The 13,627-nt window shown below is 39.5% G+C and overlaps 1 protein-coding gene across 1 annotated transcript in view; it reads left to right on the forward strand.

Moving 5' to 3' along the window:
• Positions 1-13,627, forward strand: part of EXT2 (exostosin glycosyltransferase 2) — a 94,067-nt gene that overhangs the window by 35,762 nt on the left and 44,678 nt on the right. The window contains 1 exon segment of the mRNA XM_038405950.2: positions 6,151-6,282. Coding sequence (XP_038261878.1) covers positions 6,151-6,282 — 132 coding nt within the window.

The following is a 13,627-nucleotide window of genomic DNA, read 5'->3' on the forward strand; positions in this document are numbered from 1 at the left end:
GTCGTTCGTTCAGTCTTTGGTTACTTTTCTGGGACTATGAACAAGGATGGGAAATGGTATTAGCTGCAGTGGTGTGTTTGTAAAATGGATTGTAGCAATTGGACTGAGACCATTTCATATAGGTTACTGAACAGCCATTTAGTGGTAGCAGCTTAGCTGGCAACCTAAAGGCTCTCTAGGTCATTCTCCATTCACTGGGCCATCCAGTCTCTTAAATTTGAATGTTCTGCTGATTGGTGGAGCTAGATTCTCTGGCAGAGGTTCTCTGGTTTTTCCACACTGGATCTGTCCAGGATCTCTTGCCCATTTAGCAATGTGGGAAAGTCAGGGTGGTTGCAACTCCTGGTCACCTGTTCGTGATCCCCTGCAGGTTGCAACTCTCTAGGCTGAGAACTCCTGGACTAGTGTCAGTTCTCCATTGTACTTTTAACAGTGGTTTTAAATGTCTATTTGAGCCTAATTTATGTAGTTGGTGATTATCTAGGCACCAGCATTTAGGTGGGAAAGACTAGAACAGGGTTAAATGGAGAACGCTTTAGAGAATCCTTGAAGTGCTCCTGCTTTCATCCATATATGAATAAGTTCCCTTTCATAGCTGGGATCATGGCACATTTTGAAGATTGTGGGTATCTGGGCTTGGGAATAACCATTGTTGTTATGGTTTGTGCTGCTATCCTACTAGATGTCTGTGTCCTCTTGGTTTAGAACTGTATCCCTGCTAATATTTGGGCATAGTTTTTATTTTATTTTATAAAGTGTCCATTTCCACCAAATCTATCAAATAACATAGATTAATACTTAGAATGGCACTTGAAACTTGAAAACTGTCTTCAAAACATGGAAGAAATGCAGCTCTGCATAGTCACCTTGTGAAAGTAATCTGTGCAGCATGCAATAGCAGTGGCTTGGGTTTGATGACTCAGGAGGGGCTTTCCAGTTTGTGTCCTGTGTACCTTTAGATAGTAAGGCCAGTATCATAGCAGCTAGTATGAAAATTTAGGATGCAATAAGGTACTACTTCATTTGTGTGGGAAATGGAACTTTCTTGGGTGCCAGACCAAGACTATGGAATGAACTCCCGAGGAGCTAAGGACCATTGCAAATGTGAGCACCTTCCACTCCAAAGGCAAGGCACATTTCTTTGAGCTGCCCTCAACATAAATACAGAACAGCATTTATATCAAAACAAAACAAAACACAAATAAACAAAAAAGATTGTACACCCTACCAAAACCTTGGGGAGAGGATGAGCGAACAAATGGCATGTGACAGATGTGTGGTCTCATTGCTTAATGCACTGCTGAAAGGTACTCAGCTACTATAGCAATGAGCATGGTACAAGAGCCTATCTAGAATATAAGGGCTTGTCATTGAGAGCTTTCCAGCTGATCTTATCCATCATGTGCGATCAACTTTGTCTGTGACACTGGAGAACTTCTCACAGTAAGGAACACTCAAGGGTTTTCTGAGTGAGGCCAGATACCCAGATTCAGCAGAATATACACACTGAAGGAAGTCCACTGATCAACCCTCTGCAGATGCCTTGTCAAAGGAAGCAAGAACATTTTGTCACAGACATGGCATAAAACATCACTTGGTGGCATAAAAAATTTGTTGAACTCTGAATGAAGTTTCTGTTGCTTTTCCCCTAGCGTCCTTCCTTCACACTTCAATAATAGATGGCTTGTAAAGAGAAAGCTCATGTACGAGCCATTGACGGAGAGAGTTTGTGATTTTCCCCAGGACACAGAGGGTGTCGGTGTCAAAGCCAGGAGTAGAACTCACGTTTTCTCTAGTCCGTGTCCTATGCTTGGACTATGCTAATACTGATGTGTATCATTGACTCCCCACCCAATTCCTACTACATCTTTGTTACCCTCTGATAAAAGCTTTTCAATCACATACACTGTAAAATAGAAAATTAAAATTATTTTGGATGAAACCGGGAAATGCAACAATTTCCCTAGGAGAGTAACTTTCCAATAATGCTCAGTAACTTACCATGTTGGACAACCAAGAATAGCTAGCCATGTTAATCACTTCTATTTTATAAAAGCAAACAAGGTGGGAAGGAAGTAATGAGCCCTCAAAACATCTGTCTGGAGACTTGCAATCCCCTTAGAAGGTTTTGGGTTTTGCCTTAAAGAAACTCAGTTCTGAAAAATTGCAACCAAATGTTGAAACAGTTGCTAGCTCTTCACCCAAAATTAATAATTTACATAAATTAGTTTGTAAAGAGTAAATTCCCTTCACCCCCTTCTCCTGTCCTGTTCCTAGTGTGAAAATATAATTCTGTCTGACACTGCAAACCTTCTTGCAGCAAAAAGAAGTGGGTTCAGATTAATTTCTGCAGTAGTCAACAGGAGGGAGAGAGTATCTAAATAGGTGCTGCATATAACCGTTTGTCAGGAGGAGTTGGTTATCAGAGAATAATCACCAATCTAGCATTGCCAGTACAGATTTACCAGATGAGGCGAAATGAAGTGCAACACTTACTTGCTAAAGTAGCATGCTGGGTTCTGCAGTTGATTTGTATATAAATTGTGCTGCTACTGTACCTAGGTAGATCATGTAAAATTTATTTCTCTAGCAATTAATTTCTCTCTTACAAATGATAGTTCTCTAAAACTACTTATCAATTAATAAGTTAACATACAGATGTAATGTAAAATCTGTGTTCTATCTAGAGCCCTGTGAGGATACAAAATTTGTATTCGCATCGGATCCGCAAAAATGGTGTGTGGATGCGGATGTAAAGTGGATATCCATGGATTTGCGGAGCTCTAGTTGTATCTTCTTGTGGTCATTACAGATTTTGGAAGAGAAGTGCTGTTAAATGGACTGTCCTGGTCAAATTTTATCCTTGCTCTGTCCTTGGTTTTCTTTAGGATCTTGTGTAAGAGACTTGTAACTTACCCCTGTCTATGGGTATGTCTACACTGCCCATGCCAGCTGACTCGGACTCATGGGGCTCAGGCTAAGGGGCTGTTTAACTGTGGTGTTGATGTTCGGGCTCAGGCTGCAGCATGAGCTCCGGGACTCTCCCACCTTGCAAAGTTCTAGAGCCCAGGCTCCAGACTGGGCCCGAATGTCTACATTGCGGTTAAACAGCCTGTTAGCCCGATCCCCGTGAGCCTGAGTCAGCTGGCCCAGGTCAGCCGTGGGTTTTTAACTGTAGTGTAGACATACCCTTGGTAACTGATTCTTCACTTTTTGTCCTGGTTTCTGGGGACACTTGGAGGATTATTTAATGTTAGTAAAGTATTTTAGAGTTCTAAATATTTATTTTTATAATTGGTAAATTACCTTTTGATGTGTCTCCTGTACTTCCAGTTGGGTACAGTGTTCATTTTTGGCCTAAATTCGTGAGTGGTTCCTATTTGGTTTCAGAGAGAAAATGTATTTCTGTAGTGGGTGTATTTTTGTAGATTCGGTCTATATATGGTTTGTAAAATGATTTGGGTTCACTCTGGGTGAAAGGCCCTGTACAAATGTAACTAATTGTTGGATAAACTCACCTGCCTCCTGGAATATCCTTTGAAAACTCACCTGCCTCCTGGAATATCCTTTGAATATGCTTAGGTGTTGAGCCCTGTGATTATTGTTCTTTCCCCATAGTAGGGTAAAAAGTATTCTAGGTGACGCTACCCATTGTCTTTCTCTATGATCGCTCTTCCTATTGAGTTAAGGGTTTGTTGCTTTTTGTACCATTTGAGTGGCTTTTCCCTTCTGAAGTATAAAACCAAAACATTCTGAAGAACCTGACTTAAAAACTGCCTCCAGAGTGAGTGATGGGGGTGAGGACTTGGAAACAGACCCCTGTTTTCTTCTCAGTTATATTACTAGTATTCAAAACAACACATAGGATGGTGCCATTGCTCAGGAACATAATTGAGTCTGCTTGTGAACGTGCATCCTCAACACTTTTAGAAGTAAAATTTTGGATTTATTGCACTTGTATATGCTGCTGTCCAACCTGAAGAATCCCAAAGAGCTTTACAAATTGTACATACAGGAATCACTTTGCGCTTTACTGAGGAGCAGCTACCTGTAGGATGGAATGCAGCTGCTGTTTAGCATTGCACAGCTACACAAAACAGTTAAATTTTCTATCCAAAAGCCTGTTCTGCCAAGACAAGGGGATTCCCCCCAAAAACTGAGGAAGATTTGATACTTTGCTAGCATATCACTAGACCTGGCCTTTTTGCATTGTTTGAAAAGTCCCCTTGGCATAGTTAAATAGCACTTGGCCAGAGATGTATATTATCCTTTCTGTTTGTCTTCTGGCTCCACAAGCTTCGTATGCTGCCAGTGCATCTGGAAATGTCTTTCCTATCACTTGCTCTCCCACCTAGACACACGTGCACACTCCTGCAGGCTTGGGGAGATCCTAAAAAGAATGCCTCCTGGACACTTCAAGGTGCTGGAAATTCCTGCAGAAACAACTAAGCTCAGGAAATTCACTTTTATTAGGCCAAGGCACTTGAGCTATGATCATTGGCAAAGCACATTTCCTTTTTGGGTTGGATGTGGTTCTTTGGTATCATTTGATTCCAGGCTTTTAAAAAGTCTGTTTGTGTCTCTGCTACAGAATTGTATCAGTCAGCATATTCATCACCAAATCCTGTTTTTCCTCCAGCACCAAGGGTTTGTCTTGGGTAGAAACTGAATCTGGATTGAAACTTTTCATATAGAGTCTCAGCCTAGAATTGATTCATCTTTGAAATTCTGTATACTTACCGGTTTGAATATCACATTTATTTTTTTTAAAAAGAGCCTCAGTTTAGACCAAAGGCATGGAAATTTTACAACACCCATGGCTGTGTCAAAAACTTGCCAGGATCAAGGACTACAACAAATTTGCAAACACGTACATTTTTATATAAAAGAAATGCTAATATTTGCTTGCATTTCTGTATGTAGGGCCTTACCAAATTCATGGTCCATTTTAGTCCATTTCATAGTCATAGGATTTTTAAAATCGTAAATTTCATGATTTCAGCTATTTAAATCTGAACTTTCACGCTGTTGTACTTGTAGGGGTTCTGACCCAAAAAGGAATTGTGGGAAGGGGTCACAAGGTTATTGTAGAGCGAGGGGGTTGAGGAGGATGGCATGGTATGGTATCGCCACCCTTGCTTCTGTGCAGCTGCTGCAGAGCTGGGCCCTCAGTCAGCGGCCACCACTCTCTGGCCGCCCAGCTCTGAAGGCAGCAAGGCAGAAGTAAGGGTGGCATGGTATGACATTGCCACCCTTACTTCTACACTGCTGCTAGTGGGAAACTGCCTTCAGAGCCTGCTACCCGGCCAACAGCCTTCACTCTCCGGCCATCCAGCTCTGAAGGCAATGCAAAAGTAAGGGTGGCAATACTGCAACCCCCCTAAAATAACTTTGCGACCCCCCCGCAACTCCCTTTTGGGTCAGGACCCCCAAATTTGAGAATGCTGGTCTCCCTGATGAAATCAGTATAGTATAATGTAAAAGCACATAAAAGACCAGATTTCATGGAGGGAGACCAGATTTCACGGACAGTGACACCTTTTTTCATGGCCATGAATTTGGTAGGGCCCTATCTTTATTCTTCATAGAAGAATAGAAATTGCTTGTTTGGTAGAGTTTACCAGTAGCAAAAACCTGCAGCAGATCAGCTTTTCCACATGCTGCAATTACAAGGCAGCTGTATTTTAGGCTCCACTGCTTCAGTTGGCTATTGGGCTGCACTTTGGGTCCCCCCAAATTAGAAAAACCAATATAAAGTAAATTATTCTCTGCTGTGGTTAAATCACTTTTGACATTTTGAGGGGAAAAACTGATAAAAATAAAGAAACTGGCTCCTTCATATATTTGCATGGAGTTTTATTCCGCTAGCCCACTCATGAATGCATTGAAATGGTTTCCTCTACATGTCCTCCTTGATTGATTGTTCTACAACTTCAGTACATTTTTTTTTCCCAATAACTTTTTCAATTTGAGGTCTCCAGCCTCTGTGGAAACATCCCTCATTCCAGTGAATTTGCCTCCTAATTTAATTTCCATCTGATTTCTCAGCAGCATTGAGCAGATTGCATATGACAAACAAAAACTGATTATTAGGCATCAGTTCTGTGGAGTTAGCAGGGTCTGAAAGTGCATTTCATCCTTTCCTTACAGGCAAGGTGGTTCTGGGAAGCGTATTTTTGGTCAATGAAAGCTATTGCTCTGGCCACCCTTCAGATTATCAATGACAGGATATACCCATATGCTGCCATGTCTTATGAAGAATGGAATGATCCACCAGCTGTTGTAAGTAGAATGTACTTCTCTGGCTTTGTCATAAAATAAGATTTTTTTTTCTCAGGTCATTGATGAGGTATGTACTATGCATCTTGGTAACATTACTATTTAAAGGTTTGTTGTATTTGTAAGTTGCACAAAATGAATATTTTTATGATATTCTGGTGTGCGTGTGTGGGGGTGTGTGTATGTATGTGTGTGTGTGTGTGTGTGTGTGTGTGTTTTTGTTAAATTTTGTGTGAATTTGATACCTTTGAAAGGGAATAACTGAAGTGATAGCAAAAGTCACATGGTATAAATAGATTCTATGTGAGCTTCTGTCAAAGCTATGTCAGGAATATCTCCCCTACCTCCAGTTTTCTTCTCCCGGCTGTTGTATATTCACAGGGCTGTGTGGAGAAGACACCCTTGGTATTCTAGTCCTAGAACTCGCTTGTACAGAAACTGATAATCTTCCTTAGTGATCTACTCTTGGGACAAACTCATTTAACTCTTTACTTGGCCAGGATTTGAACCCAGCTCTCTGAGGAGGACGTGCTAGTGTATTAATTAACCTGCTGCACCATTCAACCCTATTCTATTTTCTTACATTGCAGAATTTTGAAAACTAATTTCTCCCTTAGTTTATATTTTACACAGAAAAATTAATACCTGCGTTTCCTTTTGTAAACTATCCTGCAAAAGCTCAGTCAAAGGGTTGGTAGCAGGACAGTTTTCAACTGTACAAGAGAAGAGAGCTCAGGAGTAGCTTTTTGATATTAAACTCCCTAAATTATTGGAGAACGATAGCGTTTTCAACAGGCCTAGCCTAGGATACTGACCCATTAGCATCGCTGAGTGAGAGGCGAGCATGGCACTGACAGATGTCTAGTGTGAAGATTGAGGTATGAAAGAGGGAAGCAGTTACTCAAGAATGAGGAGATCAGAACACCTTAGTAGACTATTTAGACCATGCCTTAGCACAGCAAGAATGCCCTGACACCTGGCCTGAGTTCCATGGTAAAAGAAAAATAGGGATTTGGAAACACCCAGCATTAAAAGCCACCTCTCGGGCTGCTTCTTCTCCACTCTCCTTCTAGTAGGATACTCACTGACTTCAATGACAGTTCCTTCTACTATGGGGGACAGATAAGTCCCTGTTTTTTTGTTTATAACTTATATTTAAAGGAAACTCTGTATTTCTTGAGATCCTGTGGGATAAAAGATCCTAAAGCACTTTACAAGAGATCGTCACCAAACAAACACAGCAATCTCTTGAGTATAACACTGAAACTGGTCAGCAATACACAGCAACAGTACACATAGCATAATACAGGTAGTAAAGAGGAATACTCTATCCGTGTAAAATTGCAGAGAAAACTTAAGGAGACTCTAGTAATTAGCCAAACTGGAATTTGTCCAGCCACATGCCATACTGATACTTTTTCATGTCCACTAATGGTCAGTTTCTTGGATTTGTATTTCAGCTGAAAGAGTCTCAATACATGGATGAATACTTTTCTTGCTTCAGTATAGAAGAAAAAAAGTCATAAAAACGTCCTTTATGAGCTGTGTAAGTTCTGTCAGCCAGCTATGTATAGAGTCTCTTGTGACCCTCTCTCACAGGATCAGTAAAAGAAAATACAGTTCAGATCAGGAATTGTTCTTTGTATTTAATTGCTCCTTAACAGATCCACGCCGTTCTGTGACATTAATGACCATCGATTTTTGGTAAGTATTTATCATTCCAGTATGAATGCATATAAAAGTATAATTGATTCAATCACTTCTTATTTAACTGGCTAAAAAGTCTGTAGCTTGTATATTTTGACCCTTGCTCTAATAGTGGAAGCAAATAACTGGAGCCTTCGGTAGCTATGATTTTATTCATTGTAAACATTTTTTGCTGTAGAGATATTTTGTCTCTTGGAGGTAAGGTTATTATCATTGCAGTCTTCTAGGCAGCCTCCTCCGCAGGGTCCAGCTAATTTATAATTTCAGACACTTTGGGCTGCGAGTGTTTATATAGTATCTTCCAGGCAACATAATAAATCGTTGAGTTATTTTTTTAAGTAGTTGCACTATCCAGTTGTCAGAATTCCATAGATGGTCTGTGCTTATCAAAAGGAATAATGTCCCACTTGAGCCATAAGCATGTTTCTTATCTTGGTTTGTTCCTAGATAACATGCATTTATAATGACACTGTTAATTTCTGATTAGTCCTGGTGGGAAATTATGATTCTAAAAAAAGAAAAGGAGTACTTGTGGCACCTTAGAGACTAACAAATGTATTTGAGCATAAGCTGTAGCTCACGAAAGCTTATGCTCAAATAAATTTGTTAGTCTCTAAGGTGCCACAAGTACTCCTTTTCTTTTTGTGGATACAGACTAACATGGCTGCTACTCTGAAACTTGTCAGATTTGCTTACAGGCAGTTATGCAGTTGTGCAGGAAAGACCTGCTTTTATTGGAGCAAGTGATATGAGTTTGGGTAGCTGGAAAAGGGAAACCTTCCTTACTACTTAAGGTAACAGAATAAGAGCCTACTGTGTCCGTAAAGTTCATCGCACAAAGGAGGAACTAGTGATAATTCTTACTGGGCTTCTAGCGCTCCTACATCATTTGTGTAGTGTTCTTATCTGTAGACATTAAATGTGATTAGTGCCCCACATAATAATCTGACTCTCTTACAGTCACTGCAAACATCAGAAATAAGTGTTCAGTTACGTGCCTTACCATGTTACAAATTATGTCACTGGACAAATTATGTGCAGTTCAGAGATATACAATAGAACAATAAGTGATTGTTTTCCAGCTTAACAGTCCACGTAACTTGTTCAATTCCTGTAACTCCCCCACATGTAAAATTCTTCTCTGTGACCTCATGAGGCTACCTTGCTTTGAGTCACCTTTTCATTTCAGTCCCTTATTTCCCAAGATTTGATGCAATGCTGCAGGACTTTAACATTAATTTGAATTAGTTCTGAATTAATATATTGTTTTTAAAATGGGATGATAACTTGTAAAAGTGCTACACACAGGAGTTTGCCAGGGATCTGAATGTTTCCTTAGACAGTTTCTAACAACCTCATCTCTGAGGAGGAATCTGCTGCTTTCACAATGCTGTCTCTACCAAATTGGCAACAACATGTTGGGATTGTTGCGAAATGCAGACTAATTTTCTAAGCTTTTTCATTTTAAGGTTACCTTGACCACACCATCACCTTGAAATGTGGGAGCAGGGACATATCTTCAGTCTAGGAAATATCAGATGGTTAGATACTCCTTTGAGCAGAATTTCAACAATTCTGGTATTTGAGGTGTTGGCTATTGTCTTTGACAAAGAGGACGGAAATGGTGTTTATACACTAAAGTTCATAGTGAGGAGGTTCACAGCTAGGTCAGCGTGTAGCTCAGCTTTATTTCTATTTCCTTCATTAGACCCCTTATATGCTGAGTGTTGCCGCCACAATTCATGTGCAGCAGCAGTACTTGAGTGTTCTTTGAGCACAAGGGAATGTAAGTTACATGAGACATGAATGCATTTGTAATCCATCACATGTTGAGTATGTTATACATTAAGGAAGTGATCAAAGCAATTTCACCTATTCAAATTAGTTGGCTGACTGAAAGTTTTTAGCCCTTTTTAAAAATAAAGGTTTCCATGTGAAGTGGAGCAACATCTGTGTTAATAGATCTTTTCATTGGGGCTGAGGGAGAAGGGAAAAATAGTAACAAATACCTAAACATTTGCTTTGTTTTATATATTATGATACAATTCTCTGTGTGTGTGTGTGTGTGTGTGTGTGTGTGTGTGTGTACACACCCATCCACACCTAGATGTTTCCTTCTTTTAATAAATTAATATAGTGCTAGTGAAAGGTGCCAAATTGACAGCTCTGGCACCTTTGCTGAGAATATACAAATGTGCCAGTTATTGCCATTTGTTTACTGATGCAGCCATTATCCATTATAAACTGGACTGAGATTACTGACTTCACATAAATCACTAACCATCTATCAGGTGGTAGTCATGATTTTTGGTCTGTGCCAAACTGGATTAGAACAAATAACCTTGAGTTGAAAGACTCCTTATCCTACAATTAGTCTCCCTGAATTAGATGCTTTTTAATTATCTAATACAGAGATAAATTAGTCATTGCAACTCTAGATTTTGGAGACTATTTAAAGTCTCTCTCTGTGTGTCCCTGTACCTTCCCAACATATGCAGATGATTGAGAATGACAATAATGTTGTTGTTTCCCAGGTTTTTTTCCGCTGGTGTTTGTGGAATTCTTTCAGGCCTGCTTATAGCACAGACCTGTAAAAGGTTTGGCCCCATTATTGTGTCTGCCTTAGAGTTTTGAACTTGAATGTTATAAACTGTAGTTTAATAGTTTTTAGTTTAATAATTGTTGAGAGAATTGCTATGTTCCAAAAAATAAATGCACTTCTCTAGCAGATTTCCATTCTCCTGTTGAGTGACTGCCAGACATTGTAGTTTCAGTAAGGCAGAAAAGAGGATCTCCACCCTATTTAAACTAAAGTAATAGGTTAATTTAATGCAAAAAATGACTTTTCTCTGAGTAACAGTAGCATAGTTGCTATTCACTTAACAAAACCTAAGTCAGATGTTCATTTAGAGAATGGATGTGTGTTTCAGCTAACTGGCAACCAACTGAGCCTCTAAAAACACTTAAAACAATTTCTGGGCTGTTTGGCTGGCATTTTACATCTCGCTGTTCCTGTGAATAATCTAGATCCTGAGGGTTGCCAATCAAAAACATCACTCATCCAACTTTAAATAACAAGTGTTAAACAGATGATTCCATTGTATTGTATTTTCTGCTAGTGCCCCAATAACACTCTTCACCTTCAAAACATTGAATAAACATTTGTGTGTATGAGAGGAAATCCTCCAGCAGTCTTACTGGCTGACACACGTGGTATAACTCACTTAATTTTTCATTGCCACATTTTTCTGAAATTATTAGATTTCATAACATCCAATCTACTTCCAGCCACCTTAAATTTTACTTGTGAGATGTGTTGGATCGGTAGAGTGGGATTTTTGTCTTATTTGCCATGTTGGATTTCTTGCCATGTCTTGATAGAAGATGTAGTTACTAATACACTTCTGCAGTGTTTGTATTATGATAGGTCATGTGTACCAAATATGTGATGATTCAGACTTAAAAATATTTTCTTGCTGAAGCAAAATTTGACAGTCAATTTCTCCTTGCCTTACCTGCCAGGAGTAGGGTTCAGGATTCTCTGCTTATATGGTAAAAGATGACATAATACTTATCTAATGCAGTGTGGCTGGTACCTAATGTAGAGAGAGTTTAACTTCATCTGCTTGTGATATCCTCTGTGGCATGAGAAACAGACTCCTGGACTTGGTTCTTGGCATGCAGTGGAGGTTCAGATGTTTCACTTTAATGTCAGTTGTAATTTTAAGTCCACACGCAATCTGTCTGTGTCTAATACTGTTAGGTTTTTAGAGAGCTTTTTGCTTCATCTTTAATATGGGAGAGACTGAAGAGAGAAGTACATACACAAATGTATATGTAGGGTTGTGTTTCTTCTTCTCATGGCAGTTGTTTCATATAGGCTAGCCTGAAGAAACTATAGGATTTTTGTCTGCCGTCTTATTCTGAAATGACTCTATTATCTGCTCCTTTCCTTATAACAGCCCTTCTTATTTCACCAGCTGGTCTCCGTTGCTCTCCTTGTGGCCTGGAAAGTAGGAGGCTTGGTCTTCATTAATGGCTCAATAAAATGTACAGTAGTAGAATTTAGTCAGCTTCTTTTTATCCCAAGCTTCCCCTTCATAATGCACTCAACCTTTTCTGGCCCTAGGGGTGGGGCCTTGCAACCCTACAATTGATTTCAAGTTTCGTTTTCCCAATTTAGAGTATGTTACACTGTCTGCTCTGTCAGAAGACTGCACTGTAGAGTTTTATTTTAAAGAAAACATGAATCCCATTCCTGGTGGTGAGCATGAATAGAACATGAATACCTTGATAGATGGAGAGATCCTAAAGATCCCAGTCACTATGACATTTGTAAATATGCACTCTGTTCTAAACGGCGCTCACAGTCCCCCTTCCTCAAATCCACTCCATTGGCATATTATTGAAATTAATGGAAAGAAGGAAAAAACTTAAAACTGAAATTAATACTTCACAGAATGCAGGGAGATGAAGTGAGTGAGATAACATCTTTTATTGGATCAACTTCTGTTGGTGAAAGAGACAAGCTTTCAAGCTACACCAACCTGAAGAAGCACTCTGAATAGCTTGAAAGCTTTTTTTTCTTTCACCAACAGAAGTTGGTCCAATAAAAGATATAACCTCACCCACCTTCTCTCTCTAATATCCGGGACCAACGCAGCTACAAAAACATTGCAAATAATCACAGAATGTAGTCAGACTATAGAATTCACAGTTGTAGGAGGCCAGAGAGAGTAAAGTAGATTTAGCTAGACTTTAAAAAGATACTGCATAATTCCGTATTTGTAGTTATGAGCTAAAATTTGGTAATCAAAGATCATGCTTCAGGGGAGCAGCCACAGGAGTTCACAAGAAATTCACATGAGTAACCCCTGTGTGCACTTGTGGAACCCCCATGTATATTGTAACAAAGTATAATACATGCTACCGATGGGAGTGTACTAAACTCCACAGACCAATGATCTTGTCCAGTCTGGCAAAAAGTCCTGTTTCTGAATCCTCTGAATCCACAATGTAATCACTTTGATTGACTGTGGAGAAGTGGAGAGGGTTAACTCCTCTGGTTTTGCCCTTTGACCACTTGAGGATGGGAAGCATGATGAAATACTTTCTCAAAGTATTCAGAGGAAACACATCATGCATAATTGGAGCAAAATAGAATAAATCAAGGCTTTTTTGGTCTACTAATTTATAATTGAAACCACATTGAGGTTAAGATTGATATTTAAAACAATCCAACCAAAAAACCCCTCCATGCAGAGGTAGGGGATAAGTACATCTCTGCTTTGCTGGGTACACGGAATAACTGTTTAGTTACTGTACCATTCAGCACCTCATACTCCTCAGTCCTTGCCTCTTGGCTTTTTAATGACAGCGGGTTGTCCTTGTTCAAATTGAATATGGTTTTACTAAAAAGTGTGGTTAACAAGTATTAAGTCTGATGGTTGTTGAAAATAAAATGTATAGGGAGGAAAAAGCCACAGTTCTTGTTCATGAGAGCAAGGGAATCTATGTGCTATATTCGCAAAAAGAAAAGGAGTACTTGTGGCACCTTAGAGACTAACAAATTTATTAGAGCATAAGCTTTCGTGAGCTACATCGGATGTGCATCCGATGAAGTGAGCTGTAGCTCATGAAA

Source organism: Dermochelys coriacea, chromosome 6 (assembly GCF_009764565.3).
Source record: "Dermochelys coriacea isolate rDerCor1 chromosome 6, rDerCor1.pri.v4, whole genome shotgun sequence".
Classification (NCBI taxonomy): domain Eukaryota; kingdom Metazoa; phylum Chordata; order Testudines; family Dermochelyidae; genus Dermochelys; species Dermochelys coriacea.